Source organism: Cetorhinus maximus, chromosome 4, assembly GCF_964194155.1.
Source record: "Cetorhinus maximus chromosome 4, sCetMax3.hap1.1, whole genome shotgun sequence".
Taxonomy (NCBI): Eukaryota; Metazoa; Chordata; class Chondrichthyes; order Lamniformes; family Cetorhinidae; genus Cetorhinus; species Cetorhinus maximus.
In genome coordinates this window covers 178393824-178417817 of record NC_135882.1, presented here as the reverse complement: position 1 = coordinate 178417817, position 23994 = coordinate 178393824, and the positions used below count along the sequence as shown (strand labels likewise).

The following is a 23994-nucleotide window of genomic DNA, read 5'->3' as shown; positions in this document are numbered from 1 at the left end:
AAGATTCTATACAACTCCAACATGACCTCCCTACTTTTGTAATCTATGCCTCAATTGATAAAGGCAAGTGTCCCATATGCCTTTTTCACCACCCCACTAACATGCCCCTCTGCCTTCAGAGATCTATGGACACACACGCCAAGGTCCCTTTGTTCCTCAGAACTTCCTAGTGCCATGCCATTCATTGAATATTTCCTTCTCAAATTACTCCTTCCAAAGTGTATCACCTCACACTTTTCAGGTTTAAATTCCACCTGCCACTTATCTTCCCATTTGACCATCCCGTCTCTATCTTCCTGTAGCCCAAGACACTCAACCTCACTGTTAACCACCTGGCCAACCTTTGTGTCATCTGCAAACTTAATAATCCTACCCCCTACATAGTCATCTATGTTGTTTATACAAATGACAAATAATAGGGGACCCAGCACAGATCCCTGTGCTACGCCACTGGACACTGGCTTCCAGTCACTAAAGCATCCTTCTGTCATCACCCTCTGCCTCCTACAACTAAGCCAATTTTGAATCCACATTATCAAATTACCATGTATCCCATGTGCATTTGCCTTCTTTATAAGTCTCCCATGTGGGACCTTGTCAAAGGCTTTGCTGAAATCCATATAGACTACATCAACTGCACTACCCTCATCTACACACTTGGTCACCTCCTCAAAAAATTCAATCAAATTTGTTAGGCATGACCTCCCTCTGACAAAGCCATGCTGACTATCCCTGATCAAACCTTGCCTCTCCAAGTGGAGATAGATTCTTTCCTTCAGAATTTTCTCCAATAGTTTCCCTACTACTGACGTGAGACTCACTGGTCTGTAGTTCCCTGGCTTATCTCTACAACCGTCCTTAAATAGCGGAACCACATTAGCTGTTCTCTAGTCCTCTGGTACCTCCCCCATGGCCAGAGAGGAATTAAAAATTTGGGTCAGAGACCCTACGATCTCCTCCCTTGCCTCCCTCAGCAGTCTGGGACACAAATCACCCGGACCTGGAGATTTGTCCACTTTTAAGCCTGTCAACACCTCCAATACCTTGTCACTCCCTATATCAATTTGCTTAAGAACCTCGCAGTCTCTCTCCCCAAGTTCGATACTTTCATCCTCATTCTCTTGGGTGAAGACGGATGTGAAGTATTTATTCAACACTCTAGTGATGTCCTCTGGCTCCACCCATAGATTACCCCCTTGGTCCCTCATGGGCCCTACTCTTTCCCTGGTTATCCTCTTCCCATTGATATAATTATAGAATATCTTGAGATTTTCCCTACTTTTACCAGCCAGAGCTTTCTCATATCACCTCTTTGCTCTCCTAATTGCTTTCTTAAGCTCCACCCTGCACTTTCTGTACTCCACTAATGCCTCCGCTGATTTGCTTCCCTTGTACCTGCTAAAAGCCTCTCTTTTCCTTCTCATCGTAACCTGAATATCTCTGGTCATCCATTGTTCTCTGGGCTTGTTACTCCTTCCTATCACCCTAGAGGGAACATGTTGAGTCTGTACCCTCCCCATTTCCTTTTTGTTATAAGTCACAAAATGTTAGCATGCAGGTACAGCAAGTAATTAAGAAGGCTAATGGAACGCTATCCTTTATTACGAGACGAATTGAGCAAAAAAGTAAGGATGTTATGCTTCAGTTATACAGGGCATTGGTGAGACCACATCTCGAATACTGTGTGCAGTTTTGGTCTCCTTATTTAAGGAAGGATTTAAATGCGTTGGAGGTGGTTCAGAGGAGGTTTACTAGATTGATACCTGGAATGAGTGGGTTGTCTTATGAGGAAAGGTTGGACAGACTGGGCTTGTTTCCACTGGAGTTTAGAAGAGTGAGGGGTGATTTGATTGAAACATACAAGATCCTGAACGGCCTTGACAAGGTGGACGTGGAAAGGATGTTTCCTCTTGTGGGTGAGTCCACAACTAGGGGTCCCTGTTTTAAAATTAGGTGTTGCCCTTTTAGGACAGAGATGAGGAGAATTTTTTTCTCTCAGAGGGTTGTGCGACTTTGGAATTCTCTGCCTCAGAAGGCGGTGATGGCGGAGTCATTGAATATTTTTAAGGCAGAGGTAGATAGATTCTTGTTAGGCAAGGGAATCAAAGGTCATTGGGGGTAGATGGGAATGTGGAAATCCTAACACAAACAGATCAGCCATGATCTTAATGAATTGCGGAGCAGGTTCGAGGCACCGAATGGCCGACTTCTGCTCCTATTTTGTTTGTTCTTATGTTCATATGTAGTTGACTAAAGAAATAGTAAAAAGGGAGAAATTGGAGTATGATAGAAAACCAGCAAGAAATATAAAAACAGACAGTAAAAGCAACTACAAGTATATAAAAAGGAAAAGAGTAGCAAAAGTGAGCATTGGTCCCTTGGTGGATGAGACTGGGGAACTAATAAAGAGAAACAAGGGAATAGCAGAGACTTTGAACAAGTATTTTGTACTTGTGTTCACAGTGGAAGACACAAAAAGCATCAAGAGGCAAAAGGGAGGGTGGAACTTAAAACAATCACTAGAGAAATAATACTAGGAAATCTAATGGGAGTAAAGGCTGACAAGTCCCCTGGACCATATGACCTGCACCCTAGGGTCTTAAGAAGTGACTGCAGAGATAGTGGATGCATTGGTTGTCATCTTCTAAAATTCCCTAGATTCAAGAAAGGTCCCAGCAGATTGGAAAACCATAAATTTCTTTTCAAAGAAGGAGGGAGTCAAAAACCAGGAAACTATAGGTCAGTTAGCCTAATGTCTAACATTGGGAACATGCTAGAATCCACGTTTAAGGAGGTAGTAGCAAGGCATTTAGAAAATCATAATACAATCAGGCAGAGTCAACATGGTTTAGTGAAAGGAAAATCATGTTTGACAAATTTATTAGAGTTCTTTGAGAATGTAACAAGCAGGGTGAATAAAGGGGAACTAGCGGATGTAGTGTATTTGCATTTCCAAAAGGCATTTGATAAGGTGCCACATAAAAAGTTACTCTACAAACTTATTGTGGAATTCAATTGTATTATGATCACTATTCCCCAGTGGATCAGTTGGTTCCACTACATATTGCTCCAGAAAAGTGTCACAAAAACATTCTACAAACTCATCTTCTAGACCACCGTTGTTAATTTGATTGGTCCAATCTATATGAAGATTAAAGTTCCCACAGCTATTACATTACCTTTGTTACAAGCTCCAACAATTTTTTGTTTAACGTATAACTACTGTAAGGGGCCCTGAAAACTACTCCCAACAGCCTTTGCTGACTCTTGATATTCCTGCTCTCCACCCACTTTGATTAGAACCATAGAAAAGTTACATCACAGATGGAGGCCATTCGGCCCATCTTGTCCATGCCAGCCCAAGGACACCCAGGTGCCCTTTCTAATCCCACCTTCCTGCACCCGGTCCATAGCCCTGCAGTTTACAGCACTTTAGGTGCAGACCCAGGTACTTTTTAAAAGAGTTTAAAGTTTCTGCCTCTACCACCAACTTGGGCAGCGAATTCCAGGCACCCACTACCCTCTGCGTAAAAAAGTTCTTCCTGTCCCCCTTACACCTTCTGCCACTTATCTTGAATCTATGTCCCCTGGTTCTAGAATTCTCCATCAAGGGAAACAATTTTATCCTGTCCACTCTATCTATTCCCCTCATAATTTTGTACACCTCAATCAAGTCACCACTCAGCCTTCTTTGTTCTAAGGAAAATAACCCCAACCTATCCAATCTTTCCTCGTAGCTACACTTTTCTAACCCTGGCAACATTCTTGTAAACCTCCTCTGCACTCTCTCCAGAGCTATTACGTTCTTCCTATAATGTGGTGACCAGAACTGCACACAATACTCCAGTTGTGGCCTCACCAGTGTTTTATACAATTCCAACATTATAACCTTACTTTTATATTCTATACCTCTGCCAATGAAGGAGAGCATTCCATATGCCTTTTTTACAACCTTGTCTACTTGAACTTCAGGGACCTGTGTACTTGTACGCCAAGATCTGTACTTGTACGCCAAGATCTCTCACTTCATCTACCCCTCTTAGTATATTCCCATTTATAGTGTAATCCCTGTAACTATGTGACTTCCCCAAATGTATGACCTCACACTTCTCTATGTTAAAATCCATATCCCACTTTCTGATTTTCTGAGCCAAGATCCTTTCTCACTAATGTCCTTAAGTCATCCTCTATTATCAGGACTACCACTCCTCTTCTCCATTCTGCCTGTCTTTTTGAAATGTTGTGTAGCCTGGAATATTTATTTACCAACCATGGTCACCTTGTAACCCTGTTGCTGTAATGGCAATTAGATCAAAACCATTTCTCTCTATTTGTGCCACTAGTTCATTTAACTTATTGTGAATGCTCCATATATTTAGATAAAGTGACTTCAATTTTATTTTTTTACTATTCCCTGCTTGAATCTTACTCTCTGATGCACTATTACTGTTAAACTCTCAGTCCCTTCCTGTCCCACTCAGCTTGACATACTTCCTGTCCCACTCACATAGACATACTTTTTTTATCTGTGGATTTCTAAATCTCCTTTCACCTGAACCTTCCTCCCTCTCTCTGTTAGTTTAAAGACATTTTTCCCAACTCTGACCTTATTTAGTGGTGCATTCATGTTTGCACACTCTGTCACACTTTAGTTATCATTACCTGTATCATTACCCTGCGCTAAGGCCTTGTTCTTTCTCTTTAACTTTCAAAATCTCCCCTCATGTGAACCCTCCCCACATTCCACTATTTAAAGACCTCTCTACTGCCCTAGTTATTAGATTTGCCAGGACACTGGTCCCAGCAGGGTTCAGGTAAAGGCCGTCTCAACACTACAGTTCCCACTTTCCCCAGTACTGGTGCCAGTGTCCCATGAATCTAAATCCACTTCACCCATAGCGATCTTTCAGCCATGCATTCAACCCTGTGATCGTATTTCCTCTATGCCAATTTGCTCCAGGTTCACTTAGTAATCCAGAGGTTATTACCTTGGTGCATCTTATTGCCCTTCCATTCCAAGATTCTCTCCAGACCTGGGGAGATGTCCTTAACCATGGGCAGTCAAGACAACCTTCGGGACTCACGCTCTTGGCTGCAGAGAACAAAATCTATCCCCCTAATTATACTATCCCCCACTGCAACTACATTACATTTTACTCCCCCCACTTGAATCTCTGCATCACGATGCCGTGTTCAGTTTGCTTATCCTCCCTGCAGTCCCTGCTGTCATCCACACAAGCTTCAGGACCCTTCAACCTGTTGGACAGTTGATAACTAAAAAGTATCATATAACTAATGTGATTACATGACCAGGTCAGGGGCTGGGAATTCTGCAGCGAGTAACTCATCTCCCGAATCCCCAAAGCCTGTCCACCATCTACAAGGCACAAGTCAGGAGTGTGATGGAATACTCCCCACTTGCCTGGATGAGTGCAGCTCCCACAACACTCAAGAAGCTCCACACCATCCAGGACAAAGCAGCTGCTTGATTGGCACCACATTCACCACCTTCAACACTGATTCCCTCCACCACTGACGCATGGTGGCAGGAGTGTGTACTATCTTCAAGACACCAAGGTTCCTTTGACAGCACCTTCCAAACCTGCGACCACTACCACCCAGAAGAACAAGAGCAGCAGACACATGGGAACAACACCACCTGGAAGTTCCCCTCCAAGCCACTCACCATCCTGACTTGGAAATATATCATCGTCCCTTCACTGTCCTGCAAAATCCTGGAACTCCCTCCTTAACAGCACTCCTACCTTCTCAAGGGCAATTAGGGATGGGCAATAAACGCTTGCTTAGTCAGCGACGTCCACAACCTGAGAATGAATTTTTAAAAAATCTACCCTGCTGAGATTTGAACAGCGTATTCTTGAGTTCATGGCCCACAATCATTACAAAAGCTGGAGAAATATATTCCTAGAAAGGTGGCAGAAAAAATCTTCCAGCATTTGCCCTTTCAGAATCTTCAAATTTTCAACACCTCTTTTGAGTATAGCCTGGGGTTAGATACAGAGTAAATCTCCCTCTACACTGTCCCCATCAAACTCCCCCAGGACAGGTACAGCACAGGGTTAGATACAGAGTAAAGCTCCCTCTACATTCCCACAGCAGGTATATATCATCAGTAAAGGTACAGAAGACGTCATCAACAGTGCTATCAAGCAGCGCTTGCTTAGCAATAACCTGCTCACTGACGCCCAGTTAGGGTACCGCCAGGGCCACTCAGCTCCAGACCTCATTACAGCCTTGATTCAAACATGGACAAAAGAGCCAAACTCCCGAAGTGAGGTGAGAGTGACTGCCCTTGACATCAAGGTAGCATTTGCAGCAGTTGCAAAACTGGAATCAATGGAAACTCTCTGCTGGTTGGAGTCATACCGAGCACAAAGGAAGATGGTCGTGGTTGTTGGAGGTCAGTCAGTTCCAGGACATCACTGCAGGAGTTCCTCAGGGTAGTGTCCTCGAACCAACCATCTTCAGCTGCTTTATCAATGACCTTCCTTCCATTATAAGGTCAGAAGTGGGGATGTTCACTGATGATTGCACAATGTTCAGCACTATTTGCGACTCCTCAGATACTGAAGCAGTCCATGTCCAAATGCAGCAAGACCTGGACAATATCCAGGCTTGGGCTGACAAGTGGCAAGTAACATTTGTACCACACAAGTGTCAGGCAATGACCATCTCCAACAAGAGAGAATCTAACCATCGCCCCTTGACATTCAATGGCATTACCATCACTGAATCCCCCATTATCAACATCCTGGGGGTTACCATTGACCAGAAACTGAACTGGACTAGCTATATAAATACTGTGGCTACAAGAGCAGGTCAGAGACTAGGAATCCTGCAGCCAATAACTCACCTCCTGACTCCCTAAAGCCTGTCCACCATCTACAAGGCACAAGTCAGGAGAGTGATGGAATACTCTCCACTTGCCTGGATGAATGTAGCTCCCACAACACTCAAGAAGCTTGACAACATCCAGGACAAAGTAGCCTGATTGACTGGCACCCCATTCACAAACATACACTCCCCCCACCACTAATGCACAGTAGCAGCAGTGAGCACATCTACAAGATGCACTGCAGGAATTCACCAAGTCTCCTTACACAGCACCTTCCAAACGCACGACCACTACCTTCTAGAAGGACAAGGGCAGCAGTTAGATGGGAACACCACCACCTGGAAGTTTCCCTCCAAGTCGCTCATCATCTTGACTTGGAAATATATCGCCGTTCCTTCACTGTTGCTGGGCCAAGATCCTGGAACTCCCTCCCTAACAGCACTGTGGGTGTACCTACACCACATGGGCTGCAGCGGTTCAAGAAGGCAACTCACTACCACCTTCTCAAGGGCAATTAGGGATGGGCAATAAATGCTGGCCTGGTCAGCGACACCCACATCCCATAAATGAACAATGAAAAAACATAAGAACTGCCTGTACTTGCCGTCTCTTTGAGTGAGCCTCCAATGTTGGTGCTGCATTGGGAAGTTTGTTGCTGCATTTAAATATTCTTCAGATCGGCACTGGAGATTAACACCAAGGGGAGATGGTAATCCCATCCTTCTGGACTGAAATGGACCAAAAATCCAGGGAACAAAAGGCTCTACACTCGTTGTTCACGTCATCCTCTCAGAGATTCAGTTACTCACTTCGGGAAGTGCACATCGATGGATATAATCTCAGGAGGGTTTGGAGCTGAGCAATGATGCCCTCCACAGGCAATAAACCTTGTGTCAGCCTGGGCCCAGAGGGTAGCACTCTTACCCCTCAGTCAGAATATTGTGCATTCAACCCCCACTCTAGAAATCCTGCACTGTCGGAGGGTCGGTACTGAGGGAGTGCTACACTGTCAGAGGGTCAGTACTGAGGGAGTGCTACACTGTCAGAGGGTCAGTACTGAGGGAGTGCTACACTGTCAGAGGGTCAGTACTGAGGGAGTGCTACACTGTCAGAGGGTCGGTACTGAGGGAGTGCTGCACAGTTGGAGGGTCAGTACTGAGGGAGTCCCAACCTGTTGGAGGATCAGTACTGAGGGAGTGCTGCACTGTCGGAGGGTCAGTACTGAGGGAGTCCCACACTGTCGGAGGGTCAGCACTGAGGGAGTGCTGAACTGGCAGAATGTCAACACTGAGGGAGCTCTGCACTGTTGCAGGGTCAAGACTGAGGGAGCGCTGCACTGCTGGAGGGACAGTGCTGAGGGAGTCTCGCACTGTCAGAGGGTCAGCACTGAGGGAGTGCTGCATTGTCAAGAGGGTCAATACTGAGTGAGTGCTGAACTGTCGAAGGGTCAGCGCTGAGTGAGCACCGCACTGTCGGGTGGTCAGTACTGAGGATGTGCTTCATTGTCGGAGATGCTTTCTTTTCGATGAGATGTTTAATCAAGGCCCCATCTGCGATCTTTGGTGGATGTAAAAGCTCCTATGATACTACCTGATGAGGAGCACCAGAGTTCTCCCTCATTTCCTGAGCCAATATTGATCCCTCAATCAACGCCTGAAAAATATTATTTCGTCATTTTTTTATTGCTCTCTGTGGATTTTGCTGTGTTCAAATTGGCAGCAAAGCCTCCACAGGTCTCTTTTTTGTGCAATACCCTGGGTTCAAGTCCCTCTCCAAGGCTTGAGCACAAAAATCCAGGCTGACACTCCAGTGCAGTGCTGAGGGAGTGCTGCACTGCCGGAGGTGTCGTCTTTTGGATGAGACGTTAAGCTGAGGTCTAATTTGCCAGCTCGGGTGGATGTAAATAATCTCATGGCAGTGTTTCAGAGAAGAGCAGGAGAGTTCTCCCACTGTCCTGGCCAACCTACATTACAAATAACAGATTATCTGGTCATTATCACACCGCTGTTTCACTCATAAAAAACACTGGCGGAACACGCGTGTTATTCTGTGACGTTGACCCGATCAAAGCAGAATCATTGGCAGGAAAGCACACTGGGCTTTGAGGTGGAGAAGGTTGTTATATAAATGCAAGTCTCTCTTGAAGATGTAGGTTGTTTGGGTTTCATTGGGGTGTGCAAACTGGGGGGACAGTCAGTGCCCAGGGTCTGTCCACCAAAATCTCTGGGAGTTGAGAGGAAGGAGCTTGGTCAGGGCGGAGGGAACACAATGAACTCTGCACACACCTCATATCTCCTCTGGTCGTCGGCTGCCTTCTTAATCCAGGGAATCTTCTCCTTCCTCTCCATAGCCTTCCAGGCAGCTTCCATTGCTGACTGCGCTTTCTTATGGTCATTCTGTGAGCATAAGGGGCAATCAATAAAAACAGTTGTAAAAGCGAGACTGTCTCACAATATACAGCAACTTAACACCAAGAACATGACCCATCCCTGTGAGAGATCCCCGCTGGAACCAGTGGAACGACTGCCAAACGACAGGTGAAGCGGCTTTCTCTCTCTCCCTTTGAGTCTCCCCGTCCCTCTTGTCTCTCCCTCCTGCCTCTCCTCCCTCTCCCTCACTGCTCCTCCCTCTCCCTCTCTGTCTCCCCTCCCTCTCCCTCACTGTTCCTCCCTCTCCCTCTCTGTCTCCCCTCCCTCTCCCTCTCTGTCTCTCCCCCTCTCCCTCTCTGTCTCCCCTCCCTCTCCCTCACTGCTCCTCCCTCTCCCTCTCTGTCTCCCCTCCCTCTCCCTCACTGTTCCTCCCTCTCCCTCTCTGTCTCCCCTCCCTCTCCCTCTCTGTCTCTCCCCCTCTCCCTCTCTGTCTCCCCTCCCTCTCCCTCACTGTTCCTCCCTCTCCCTCTCTGTCTCCCCTCCCTCTCCCTCACTGTTCCCCCCTCTCCCTCTCTGTCTCCCCTCCCTCTCCCTCACTGTTCCCCCCTCTCCCTCTCTGTCTCTCCCCCCTCTCCGTTTCTCCCCTCTCGATCTCTCTCCCTCTCCCCTTCCTCTCCGACTCTCCGCCTGCTTCTCCATCTCTCTCTCCCTCCCTCTCTCTCCCCCTCCCTCGTTCTCCGTCTCTCATCCCCCTCCCTCCCTCTCCGCCTCTCTCCCCCTGCTTATCCCTCTCTCTCCCCCTCCCTCTCCCCTCTCCCTCTCTCACCCTCCCTCTCCCCCTCCCTCTCTCACCCCGTCTCTCTCTCCATCTCTCACCCTCCCTCTCCCCCTCCCTCTCTCTCCCCGTCTCTTTCTCCATCTCTCCCCCTCTCCCTCACTCTCTCTCCTCTCCCTCTCTCTCTGTACTGTGATTTCTGGTTTCTATATCTCAAGCTTGGAAAGTGGTTTCTAGCACCAGGTGTGATGGTGAGAAACTGGCAGTGATTTAGAGATCAAGAATGGTACAGAGACCCTGAACAGCTCCTGTGAATAGACTCTGAGCCTGGGTTTGTTACCCTGACAGGTGAGTTAGTGAACTCACTGGTGTTGCAGCCCGAACTGTGTAAGATCTCACGTTGCATGTGAGCCTTTGGAGTCCAGGGAATTGTGAGGCAGCTGGTGAGGATTGGGTGGGTCTCTAAGGAATTGAGTTTCCCGCTGAGCTGTCTCTTCCCATTGGCCAGGATTTTGCCCTCGTTGGGTGGGCTCAACGAGGACAAGTGGGGGGCGAGCGGGGAGCGAGCGGGGGGTGAGCAGGGTGAGTGGGGGCGGGCGGAGGGCGAGCGGGGGCGGGCGGAGGGCGAGCGGGGGCGGGCGGAGGGCGAGCGGGGGCGAGCGAGGGGAGAGCAGGGGAGAGTGGGGGCGAGCGAGGGGAGAGTGGGGGCGAGCGAGGGGAGAGTGGGGGCAAGCGGGGGGTGAGTGGGGGCGGGCGGAGGGCAAGCGGGGGACGAGCGGGGGCTGAGCGGGTGGAGAGCAGGGGAGAGTGGGGGCGAGCGAGGGGAGAGTGGGGGTGAGCGAGGGCGAGCGAGGGGAGAGTGGGGGCGAGCGGGTGGAGAGCAGGGGAGAGTGGGGGCGAGCGAGGGGAGAGTGGGGGCGAGCGAGGGGAGAGTGGGGGCGAGCGAGGGGAGAGTGGGGGCGAGCAAGAGAGAGCGGGGGCGGTTGGGAAGCCGACTGCCACCCGCGATCAGGTTGTGATTGTGATTTGACGCTGGGTGAGCCAATTAGAAGCCGCCCTGTGTGATACACGTGCTGCTGTGCTCAGCGCTGCCTGTGTGAGGGAGGGTGAGGGAGGAGGGCGAGCGGGAGCTTTGTGCATGTGCACAGGGAAAGCTTCCCTCTGGGAGCTGAAGTTATGAAAAATTAAAAATAAAGAATTTTAAAATGGTAAAAAAACCTGTCCCCTGATGTGACTCTGTCACGAGCAGGAAGACGTTAGAAATTATGATGAAGATTTTTGTCTTTTTATTCAAATGACGGATTGAAACCTCGTCCTGCCCGTGGATGAGGTTTCGCAAAAAATGCAAAGGTCGCTTGGCCTTTTTGCCTGTCCGCCAACCGTAAGATTGGATGGACAGTGAAAATTTTAATTCAATTAAATTTTTAATGGCCTTAATAGGCCTGTTAATTATCAGCGGGTGTGCTGCCAACTCCCACGCACGCCCGCTGACCGAAATATCGTGCGAGTGCGCGGCCACATCAGGACTCTCGCTCAACACGCATCATCTTACTGGAAATTCTGCCCATTGTGTGTAAGAGGATGCCTGTCTCTCCTTGTTTGTTCCTGTCTGTGTACCTGCATCTCCTCATGTCAGTGCTTGTGTGTCAGCATCTGCGCGCCTGTATGTGCAGGCCTGTAAATCTGCATGTGTACACCTGCGTGTGCACGTCTGCGTGTGCATGTCTGTGTGTGCACACCTGAGTGTGTCTGCATGTGCCTCTGCATGTGCGTGTGTTCACCTTTTTTTAAATGTATTCACTCACGGGGTGTGGGTGTCACTGGCTAGCCCAGCATTCATTGCCCATCACTAATTGCCCTTGTTCAGGGGGCATTTTAAGAGTCAACCACATTACTGTGGGTCTGGAGTCACATGTAGGCCAGACCAGGTAAGGACGATAGATTTCCTTCCCTAAAGGACATTAGTGAACCAGATGGGTTTTTACAACAATCGACAATGGTTTCACGGTCGTTATCATTAGACTTTTAATTCCAGATTTTTATTGAATTCAAGTTTCACCATCTGCTGTGAACATCACCCTGGGTCTCTGGAATGCATTTCTGTGCGTCTGCATTTCTGCATGTATGTTTGTGTTTATGTGCTGGCTGCTCACGTGGGGCTGTATGTGGGTGCGTGTCTGTGTCTCTACATGCCTGCAAGTGTGTGTCTGTACCTGCGCATGCTTGTCTGTATCTGTGTATGCGCATCTGTGTATCTGTATGTGGGGGATGTTTGTGTGTGCGTGTCTGTGTCTGTCTCTGTGTGTGCATTTCTTTGCCTGTGTCTGTGGGTTCATGTCTGCAGGTGCTTGTGCGTTTGTGTATCTGTGACTGCATGTCTGTAGGTGTGTGTCTGCTGGTGTATGTATCTGTACCAGCATGTCTGCAAGTGCATGTGTGTATGCGTGTCTACGTGTGCGTGTCTACGTGTGCGTGTCTACGTGTGCGTGTCTGCGTGTGCATGTCTGCGTGTGCATGTCTGCGTGTGCATGTCTGCGTGTGCATGTCTGCTTTTCTGCGTTTGTCTGTATTACTTTGCACTATAAGTATGAACAGAGGAATCTATAACTGAAAGATGTAGGGAAGCTCCTGCAGACACAAGCTTTGGAATATATTATAACAGCTGAATATAGAAGATGAGAAATGCGGGGTCGAGTTCTTGTGCAGTTAGAGGAGGCTGAGTTACAAAACCAGCAGTCAGACTGCTTCATTGAAAACCAGGTGTTTATTCCTCATCGCCAAGGCTCCTTAGACAGCACCTTCCAAACCCACGCCCACCACCATCTAGAAGGACAAGGGCAGCAGACACATGGGAACACGGTCACCTGGAAGTTCCCCTCCAAGTCACTCATCATCCTGACTTGGGAATATATCGCCGTTCCTTCACTGTCACTGGGTCAAAATCCTGGAACTCCCTCCCTAACAGCACTGTGGGTGTACCTACACCACATGGACTGCAGCGGTTCAAGAAGGCAGCTCACCACCACCTTCTCAAGGGCAATTAGGGATGGGCAATAAATGCTGGGCCCAGCCAATGACGCCCACATCCCAATAAACAGAATTGTAACAATGAGTAAAAGCTGCTCCATTCGGCTGGTCACATACCCGGTGTTTTGCCGTGTAATCGCCGATCACTGTTTGCTCCCACATCTTCTCTGCGGTTTTGGGACTCTCGGGCCACTTCCCTTTCCTTGTGGCTCCACCATCCTTCTTCTCCTTCAGGAAGTTCTGCATCTTTTGCTCGTGTTCTGCCTTCAAGGCTCTTTCCATTTTCTTGTACTTTTCCTGGCAAAAGGCAAAATGAAGAGATCAGATATTCAGTGACCAAGGCATGGAATATACAGCAGAGCTCCCCGCACAATCACCCCTCTCTCCCTGCCCTCCCTCTCTCCGCACACTAACCTCTTCCCACTCACCCGCCCGTCCCCCACACTCACCCCTCTCTCCCCACCCTCCCTCTCTCCAAACACATCGGCCCAACCATCTTCAGCTGCTTCATCAATGACCTTTCTCCTATCATAAGGTCAGAAGTGGGGATGTTCGCTGATGATTGCACAATGTTCAGCACCGTTCATGACTCCTCAGATACTGAAGCAGTCCATGTCCAAATGCAAGACCTGGACAATATCCAGGCTTGCGCTGACAAGTGGCAAGTAACATTCACGCCACACAAGTGTCAAGCAATGACCATCTCCAACAAGACAAAATCTAACCATCTCCCCTTGATGTTCAATGGCATCACCATCACTGAATCCCCCACTATCAACATCCTGGGGGTTACCATTGACCAGAAACTGAACTGGATTAGCTATATAAATACTGTGGCTACAAGAGCAGGTCAGAGGCTAGGAATCCTGTGACAAGTAACTCACCTCCTGACTCCCCAAAGCCTGTCCATCATCTACAAGGCATGAGTCAGGAATGTGATGGAATATCCCCAGTTGCCTGGGTGAGTGCAGCTCCCACAACATTCAAGAAGCTGGACAGCATCCAGGACAAAGCAGCCCACTTGATTGGCACCACATCCACAAACATTCACTCCCTCCACCACCGACGCACAGTAGCAGCAGTGTGTACCATTTACAAGATGCACTGCAGGAACTCACCAAGGCTCCTTTGACAGCACCTTCCAAATCCACAACCACTACCACCTAGAAGGACAAGGGCAGCAGATAGATGGGAACACTACCACCTGGAAGTTCCCCTCCAAGTCACTCACCATCCTGACATGGAAATATATCTCCGTTCCTTTACTGTCGCTGTGTCAAAATCCTGGAACTCCCTCCCTAACAGCACTGTGGATGTACCTACACCACAGGGACTGCAGCGGTTCAAGAAGGCACCTCACCACCACCTTCTCAAAGGCAACTAGGGATGGGCAATAAATGCTGGTCCAGCCAGCGAAGCTCACATCCTGTGAATGAACAAACAACAACACTAAGCCCATCCCACTCATCCGTCCTGCCCCCATACTCACTCCTCTCTTACCCAAACTCACACCCAACCTCTCCCCACACCCAGCCCCCTTCACCACAGACAGTTCCCCTCTCCACACCCACACTCCCTCTCCCCACACTCAGCCCCCTTCACCACAGACAGTTCCCCTCTCCACACCCACACTCCCTCTCCCCACACTCAGCCCCCTTCACCACAGACAGTTCCCCTCTCCACACCCACACTCCCTCTCCCCACACTCAGCCCCCTTCACCACAGACAGTCCCCCTCTCCACACCCACATTCCCGCTCCCCACACCCAGCCCCCTTCACCACACTCAGCCCCCTTCACCATACACAGCTCCCCTCACCACACCCTCTCTTCCCACATCCCCTCCCCACACTCAGTGCCCTGTCCACACACCCACACCCTTTCCCCACACCATAGAACCATAGAACATTACAGCACAGAAAACAGGCCATTCGGCCCTTCTTGTCTGTGCCGAAATATTATTCCGCTAGTCCCATTGACCTGCACCTAGTCCATAACCCTCCAGACCTCTCCCATCCATGTATCTAATTTATTCTTAAAACTTAAGAGTGAGCCCGCATTTACCACGTCAGATGGTAGCTCGTTCCACACTCTCACCACTCTCTGAGTGAAGAAGTTCCCCCTAATGTTCCCCCTAAACCTTTCCCCTTTCACCCGAAAGCCATGTCCTCTTGTGTTTATTTCTCCTAATCTAAGTGGAAAGAGCCTACTCGCATTTACTCTGTCTATACCCCTCACAATTTTGTAAACTTCTATCAAATCTCCCCTCATTCTTCTACGCTCCAAGGAATAAAGTCCCAACCTGTTTAATCTTTCCCTGTAACTCAACTCCTTAAGACCCGGCAACATCCTAGTAAATCTTCTCTGTCAATCTTACTGATATCCTTCCTGTATTCCCCTTCCCCACACTCAGCCCCCCTTTCCCACATCCAACCCCCCTCCCAACACTAAGCTCCCCTCTTCACACACTCACACCCTCTCTCTCCACACTCAGTCCATAAGACCATAGGACAGAGCAGAAGTAGGTCATTCGGCCTATCATCTCTGCTCCGACTTTCAATGAGATCATGGCTGATCTGATAATCCTTAACTCCACTTTCCTGCCTTTTCCCCATAGCCCTTGTTCCCCTCACTGATTAAAAATCTGCCTATCTCAGCCTTGAATATACTTAATGACCCAGCCTCTACAGCCCTCTGCGGTAAAGAATTCCACAGATTCACTACTCTCCGAGAGAAGAAATTCCTCCTCATCTGTTTTAAATGAGTGACCCCTCATGCCCTCTGGTCCTAGACTCTCCCACAAGGGGAAACAACCTCTCAGCATCTACCCTGTCAAGCCCCCTAAGATTCTTATATCTTTCAATAAGGTAGCCTCTCATTCTTCTAAACTCCAATGAGTACAGGCCCAACCTACTCAACCTCTCCTCATAAGAAAATCCCTCCATACCCAGGACCAACCTAGTGAACCTTCTCTGGACTGCCTCCAATGCCAGTATATCTTTCCTTAGATGAGGGGACCAAAACTGTTCACAGTATTCTAGGTGTGGTCTAACTTGTGTAGTTTTAGCAAGACTTCCCTATTTTTATACTCTATTCCCTTTGAAATAAAGGCCAACATTCCATTTGTCTTCCTGTTACCTGTTGAACTTGTATGTTAGCTTTTTGAGATTCATGTGCAAGGACCCCCAAATCCCTCTGTATTGCAGTCTTTCTCCATTTAAATAATATTCAGCTCCTCTATTCTTCCTGCCAAGGTACATAACCACACATTTTCTCACACTATAGTCCATCTGCCAAGTTTTTGCCCACTCATTTAACCTGTCTATATCCCTCTGTAGACTCTTTGTGTCATCCTCACCACTTGCCTTCCCACCTATTTTTGTGTCATCTGAAAACTTGGCGATAGTACATTCACTTCCCTCATTTAAGTCATTAATATAGATTGTAAATAATTGTGGCCCAGCACTGATCCCTGTGACACTCCACTAGTTACAGGTTGTCTGTAACCCACCCCCCATATCCCAACTGTCTGTCTTCAATCCTCTATCCATGCTAATATACTTCCCCAACACCATGGGCTCTTATCTTATTAAGTAGCCTTATGTGCGGTACCTTATCGAACGCCTTTTGGAAATCCAAATATATTACATCTACTGGTTCCCCTTTATCTATCCTGCTTGCCACCTCCTCAAAGAATTCTAATAAATTTGTCAGGCATGATTTCCCCTTCATGAAGCCATGCTGACTCTGTTTGATTATATTATGTAATTCTAAATGCTCTGCTATTACACTCTTTATAATAGACTCCAACATTTTCCCAATGACAGATGTTAAGCTAACTGGTCTATAGTTACCTGTTTTTTGTCTCCCTCCCTTTTTGAATAAGGGTGTTACATTGGCAGTTTTCCAATCCTCCGGGACTTTTCCAGAATCTAAATCCTCCTCTCCCCACACTCAGTATCCCCTCCCCGATTTTCACCCTCAACTGATTTCTCCAGACTTTCCCACCCCTCAAGTTGGCCGATGTGTTGGAGGGCTGTAGGGAGACAAAGCAATGTGTGTGTGTGTGTGTGTGTGTGTGTGTGTGTGTGTGGAGGGGGTGGGTGGGGGAGCTGCAGGGGTGACAGTGAATCAGGGAGGAGCCTGGGAAACGCTGAAGGAAGCTTCCCAATAGCCCAATGGGATCTTAGTCACACGGTCCTTGTCCAAACAGATGTGAATGGGTCAGACAGCTCTCAGGTGTTGAAGCACATCTCGGAGAGACAGTAGTGTCGTGGTATTGACACAGGATTAGCAATCCAGGGGCCCAGGCCATTCTCTGGGGACATGGGTTCAAATCCCATCATGGCAGCTGGTGCAATTTAAATTAAATTAATAAATCTGGGATTGAAAGCTCGACTCAGTCCTGGTGACCATGCGACTATCATCGATTGTTGTAAAAACCCACCTGGTTCACTAATGCCCCTTCAGGGATGGAACTCTGCCATCCTCTCCTGGTCTGGTCTACATTTGACTCCAGACCCTAGCAGTGTGGTTGGCTCTTAATTGCCCTCTGAAATGGCCTAGCAAGCCACTCCATTCTAGGGCAATTAGGGGTGGGCAGCAAATGCTGGTCCTCCCAGCGACACCCACATCCCGTAAAGAGAAACGGGGGTGGACAGAGGCCACACTGCAGCAGAAACCACTGGGAGTTCTATCTGACACCCACTATGGGTTAAAACACAGTTAATGAGAACAATTCTGAAAGCCACAAAGGTGCTAAAATGAGATTTGCAGGTCAGGGTGAAGTGCAGCAGCATACATCACATTCCAAACTCTCTAACCTCAAACCCACATTTCAAAATCTTCAGCTGAGGATTTACGGACTGGCAATTGAGTTCAGGAGAGAAAGGGAGAGGAGTTAGAGAGTGTGACTGGAGAAAGAGAGACACACAGAGAGGGATTAGTGAGTGTGATTGGAGAGAGAGGGATGGAGTGTGATTGGAGAGAGAGAAAAACAAAGAGAGGGGTTAGAGAGTGTGATTGGAAAGAGAGAGAGACAGAGAGAGAGGGATAGAGTGTGTGATTGGAGAGAGAGAGTGTGATTAGAGAGAGACAGTGTGATTGAAGAGAGAGATTAGAGTGTGTGATTGCAGAGAGACAGAAAGAGGGGTTAAAGAGTGTGATTGGAGAGAGAGAGCATGATTGGAGAGACAAAGAGAGGGGTTATAGAGTGTGATTGGAGAGAGAGTGATTAGAGAGAGAGGGACAGAGAGTGTGATTGAAGAGAGACACAGAGAGATTAGAATGTGTGATTGGAGAGAGATAGAAAGAGGGGTTAGAGAGTGTAATTAGAGAGAGAGGGATAGAGAGTGTGATTGGAGAGAGACAGAGAGAGAGAGGGAGGGAGAGAGAGTGTGATTGGAGACAGAGAGAGAGAGGAATTAGAGAGCGTGTCTAGAGAGAGAAAGAAACAGAGAAAGGGATTAGAGAGTGATTGGAGAAAGAGAAAGAGTGTGATTGGAGAGAAATAGACAGAGAGGGATAGATAGTGTGATTGGAGAAAGAGACAGAGAGGTTAGAGAATGTGATTGAAAAGAGAGACAGAGAGGGGGGATAGAGAGTGTGATTGGAGAGAGAGACAGAGAGGTGGGTTAGAGAGTGCAAATGGAGAGGGAGGAAAGAGAGTGTGATTAGTGACAGACAGGGAGAGAGGGAGTAGAGAGTGTGATTGGGGAGAGAGAGAGAGTGCTTAGAGATTGTGAATGGAGAGAATGTAACTAGTAGAGTTGATGAGGGGGAGCCAGTGGATGTGGTTTATTTGGACTTCAGAAGGCTTTCGACAAAGTCCCACATAAGAGATTAGTATGTAAAATTAAAGACATGGGATTGGGGGTAGTGTATTGAGATGGATAGAAAACTGGTTGGCAGATAGGAAACAAAGAGTAGGAATAAACGGTCTTTTTCCGAATGGCAGGCAGTGACTAGTGGGGTACTGCAGGGATCAGTGCTGGGACCCCAGTTATTCACAATATATATTAATGATTTAGATGAGGGAGCTAAATGTAATATCTCCAAGTTTGCAGATGACACAAAGCTGGGTTGGAGGGTGAGCTGTGAGGAGGATGCAAAGATGCTTCAGTGTGATTTGGACAAGCTGAGTGAGTGGGCAAATGCATGGCAGATGCAGTATAACGTGGATAAATGTGAGGTTATCCACTTTGGTAGCAAAAACAGGAAGGCAGATTATTATCTGAATGGCTATAAATGGAGAGAGGGGAATGTGCAACGAGACCTGGGTGTCCTTGTACACCAGTCGCTGAAGGTAAGCATGCAGGTGCAGCAGGCGGTAAAGAAGGCAAATGGTATGTTGGCCTTCATAGCCAGAGGATTTGAGTACAGGAACAGGGATGCCTTGCTGCAATTATACAGGGCATTGGTGAGACCACACCTGGAATATTGTGTGCAGTTTTGGTCTCCTTATCTGAGGAAGGATGTTCTTGCTATAGAGGGAGTACAGCGAAGGTTCACCAGACTGATTCCTGGGAATGCGGGACTGACATATGACGAGAGATTGAGTCGGTTAGGATTATATTTGCTGGAGTTCAGGAGAATGAGGGGGGATCTCATAGAAACCTATAAAATTCTAACAGGACTAGACAGGGTAGATGAAGGAAGGATGTTCCCGATGGTGGGGGAGTCCAAAACCAGGGGTCATAACCTGAGGATATGGGGTAGACCATTTAGGACTGAGATGAGGAGAAATTTCTTCACCTAGAGGGTGGTGAGCCTGTGGAATTCGCTACCACAGAAAGTAGTTGAGGCCAAAACATTGTATGTTTTCAAGAAGGAGTTAGATATAGCTCTTGGGGCGAAAGGGATCAAAGGATATGGGGAGAAAGCGAGAGCAGGCTATTGAGTTGGATGATCAGCCCTGATCATAAAGAATGGCGGAGCAGGCTCGAAGGGCCGAATGGCCTACTCCTGCTCCTAGTTTCTATGTTTCTATGAGAGAGAGAGAGAGAGAGAGACAGAGAGGGGGGTTAGAGAGTATGATTGGAGATAAAGAAGGATTTGAGAGTGTGATTGGAGAGAGAGACAGACAGAGAGAACGGTTAGAGGAGGTGATCGTAGACAGAGAGAGGAGTTGGGGTGATCAGAGATAAAGAGAGGGGAGTCGTGGGGTGATCAGAGATAGAGAGAAAGAGATGTTAGAGAGGTTGATCAGACATAGGGGTATCATTCAGAGAGATACGGGAAACAGGAGAGTTAGAGAGTGAGGCAGTACATACTCAGCCTCCCTCTCCATCATTGGGCCAACTTCCCTACCCTCTTCCTCTCTGACAACTCGTTCCACATCCTGGCCAGCTGGAGGGTCAGCTCACTCTCCGTTAGATTCCGATTGTCCTTTCTTTTCTCCTGGAAGAAGAGGAACATGGCGGAGATGGGCTGCTGTGGTCTCTCGGGAACGCTCTGAAAGAGGAGAGAAAGGATTCATGAAATGATAAGGGTGCACAACTCATCATGTGCAGCTTTCAAAATGCAATGCAGGCGGTTAACAAGTTAACTGGACTCAGTGAGATTGAGCTACAGATCAGCCATGATCGAAGTGAACAGAGGGACAGACTCCAAGGGCCTGATCGGCCTCTTCCTACTCATATCAATCTGTACCCTCTCTTCCTTAGTATTCACTACACCCTCTCCATTATACACTGACTCTCACTGGGGTACGGGTCCCACACACACTGACTCTCACTGGGGTACGGGTCCCACACACACTGACTCTCACTGGGGTACGGGTCCCACACACACTGACTCTCACTGGGGTACGGGACCCACACGCACACACTGACTCTCACTGGGGTACGGGTCCCACACACACTGACTCTCACTGGGGTACGGGTCCCACACACACTGACTCTCACTGGGGTACGGGTCCCACACACACTGACTCTCACTGGGGTATGGGTCCCACACACACTGACTCTCACTGGGGTACGGGTCCCACACACACTGACTCTCACTGGGGTACAGGTCTCACACACACAGCCTCTCACTGGGGTACGGGTCCCACACACACTGATTCTCACTGGGGTACGGGTCCCACACACACTGACTCTCACTGGGGTACGGGTCCCACACACACTGACTCTCGCTGGGGTACGGGTCCCACACACACTGACTCTCACTGGGGTACGGGTCCCACACACACTGACTCTCGCTGGGGTACGGGTCCCACACACACTGACTCTCATTGGGGTACGGGTCCCACACGTACAGACTCTCACTGGGGTACAGGTCCCACACATGCAGACTCTCACTGGGGTACAGGTCCCACACACACAGACTCTCACTGGGGTACAGGTCCCACACACACTGACTCTCACTGGGGTACAGGTTCCACACACACTGAATCTCACTGGGGTACAGGTTCCAAACGCATTGACTCTCACTGGGGTACAGGTTCCACACACACTGACCCTCTCTGGGGTATGGTTCCCACACACACTGACTCTCACTGGGGTACGGTTCCCACACACTCTCTGGTGAGAGTGACTGCCCTTGACATCAAGGCAGCATTTGACCGAGTGTGGCATCAAGGAGCCCGAGCAAAACTGGAGTCAATGGGAATCAGGGGGAAAACTCTCCGCTAGCTGGAGTCATACCGAGCACAAAGGAAGATGGTTGTGGTTGTTGGAGGTCAGTCATCTCAGCTCCAGGGCATCACTGCAGGAGTTCCTCAGGGTAGTGTCCTCGGCCCAACCATCTTCAGCTGCTTCATCAATGACCTTCCTTCCATCATAAGGTCAGAAGTGGGGATGTTCGTTGATGATTACACAATGTTCAGCATCATTCGCGACTCCTCAGATACTGAAGCAGTCCATGTTCAAATGCAGCAAGACCTGGACAATATCCAGGCTTGGGCTAACAAGTGGCAAGTAACATTCACGCCACACAAGTGTCAGGCAATGACCATCTCCAACAAGAGAGAATCCAACCATCGCCCCTTGGTGTTCAATGGCATTACCATCACTGAATCCCCCACTATCAACATCCTGGGGGTTACCATTGAACAGAAACTGAACTGGACTAGCCATATAAATACTGTGGCTACAAGAACAGGTCAGAGGCTAGGAATCGTGTGATGAGTAACTCACCTCCTGACTCCTCAAAGCCTGTCCACCATCTACAAGGCACAAGTCAGGAGTGTGATGGAATACTCCCCACTTGCCTGGATGAGTGCAGCTCCCACAACACTCAAGAAGCTTGACACTGTCCAGGACAAAGCAGCCAACTTGATTGGCACCACATCCACAAACATTCACTCCCTCCAGCACCGATGCACAGTAGCAGCAGTGTGTACCATCTACAAGATGCACTGCAGGAATTCACCAAGGCTCCTTAGACATCACCTTCCAAACTCATGACCGCTGCCAACTAGAAAGACAAGGGCAGCAGATAGATGGGAACACCACCACCTGGAAGTTCCCCTCCAAGACACTCACCATCCTGGCTTGGAAATGTATCGCCGTTCCTTCACTGTCGCTGGGTCAAAATCCTGGAACTCCCTCCCTACCAGCACTGTGGGTGTACCTACACAGCATGGGCTGCAGCAGTTCAAGAAGGCAGCTCACCACCACCTTCTCAAGGGTAATTAGGATGGGCAATAAATTCTGGCCCAGCCAGCGAAGCCCACATCCCGTGAATGAATGAAAAAAAATGACAGAATGACTGGAGTCAGATATGGATACAGACCGGGAATAGGCAGGTGACCTTCTCTGAAGGACACTCACTCAGGTACAAGTGACCAAGTTGGGTTTTTACAGCAATTTAATAGTTTCATTGTCACTGTTTCCGATCCCAGATTTTTAATCCATAGATTTTCACTTTAAACTGAATTCCAATTATGCCACCAAATCATTCGCCAATGTCTTGGTCCTAGGATAAGAGACCTCGTAAATTAGATCAATAATATCTGGAGTTTAGAAGAATGAGAGGTGATCTTAACAGAACATAGAAGATTCTGAAGGGGCTTGGGTGGGTAGATACTGAGAGGTTGTTCCCTTTGGCTGCGGAATCTAGAACATAGGGGAACAGTCTCAGGATGAAGAGACCATCATTTCAGATTGATGAGGAGAAATATCTTCACTCAAAAGGTAATGAATCTTTGAAATTATCTACCCCAGGGCAGGAGGGGGTGTGGATGCTCCATCATTGAAGTTGGATAGACAGAATTTTGGTCTTTCAGGGGATTAATCGATACGGGGAGCGGGAGGAAAAGTGGAGTTGAAGCCCAAGATCAGCCATGATCGTACTGATTGATGGATCAGGCTCGATGGTGCTATAATCTACTCCTATTTCTTATGATCTTATTATTCCAGTCAGCCAATTCCCAACAGATTTGATTCCTGGGAATTCATTAGGTTTTGCACAGCTAGAAAGCAGGTGAGATGGTCCAGAGTCAGAACGCTCCCCCCTGCACTCCACCACCAATGTGTGGAGAGTGGAACAGAGATGGAAAAAAGACCTTTAAAAAATCAGTAGAAAAGTTACCCATCAGCCAGGGCTGCTCCTGTGCACCTCCTGTTCACAGAGACAGTGAGACAGTGTCACCATTCAGCCCACCAACATGTTGCAGTACTCAATAAGCCCCAGATACGGGTAACAAACTCGTGAACAAAAGTGTCTGAGGGCAGGAAAACAAGCCAGAGCATCTAAACAGCCATAAATTCAGTCTGGGACTGAGACTGAATCATCAGTATTAAACTACGAGCTGCACTCTCGAGGGTTCCGATATTACCGTGCTCAGATGTGAAATAAGGTGTTGATGGCACCATCTAATGAGGGAGAAGGGAATAGAGGGTTACAGTGATAGATTTAGATGAGGAAAGATGGGAGGAGACGCTAGTGGAGCATAAATACCAGCATGGGCTGGTTGGGCTGAATAGCCTGTTCCTGTGTTGCGTATTCTATGTAATCCTAATAAAGG

General features: G+C 48.2%; 1 protein-coding gene across 1 annotated transcript in view; it reads right to left on the bottom strand.

Moving 5' to 3' along the window:
* LOC144680070 (nucleolar transcription factor 1-like) overlaps positions 1–23994 on the bottom strand; it is a 93730-nt gene that overhangs the window by 21666 nt on the left and 48070 nt on the right. Inside the window, exons 13-15 of the mRNA XM_078541219.1 lie at positions 20334–20477; positions 13145–13324; positions 9142–9252 (exon numbers count right to left, since the gene is read on the bottom strand). Of these exons, the coding sequence (XP_078397345.1) occupies positions 9142–9252; positions 13145–13324; positions 20334–20477 (435 nt within the window). The remainder of the gene's footprint in view (positions 1–9141; positions 9253–13144; positions 13325–20333; positions 20478–23994) is intronic.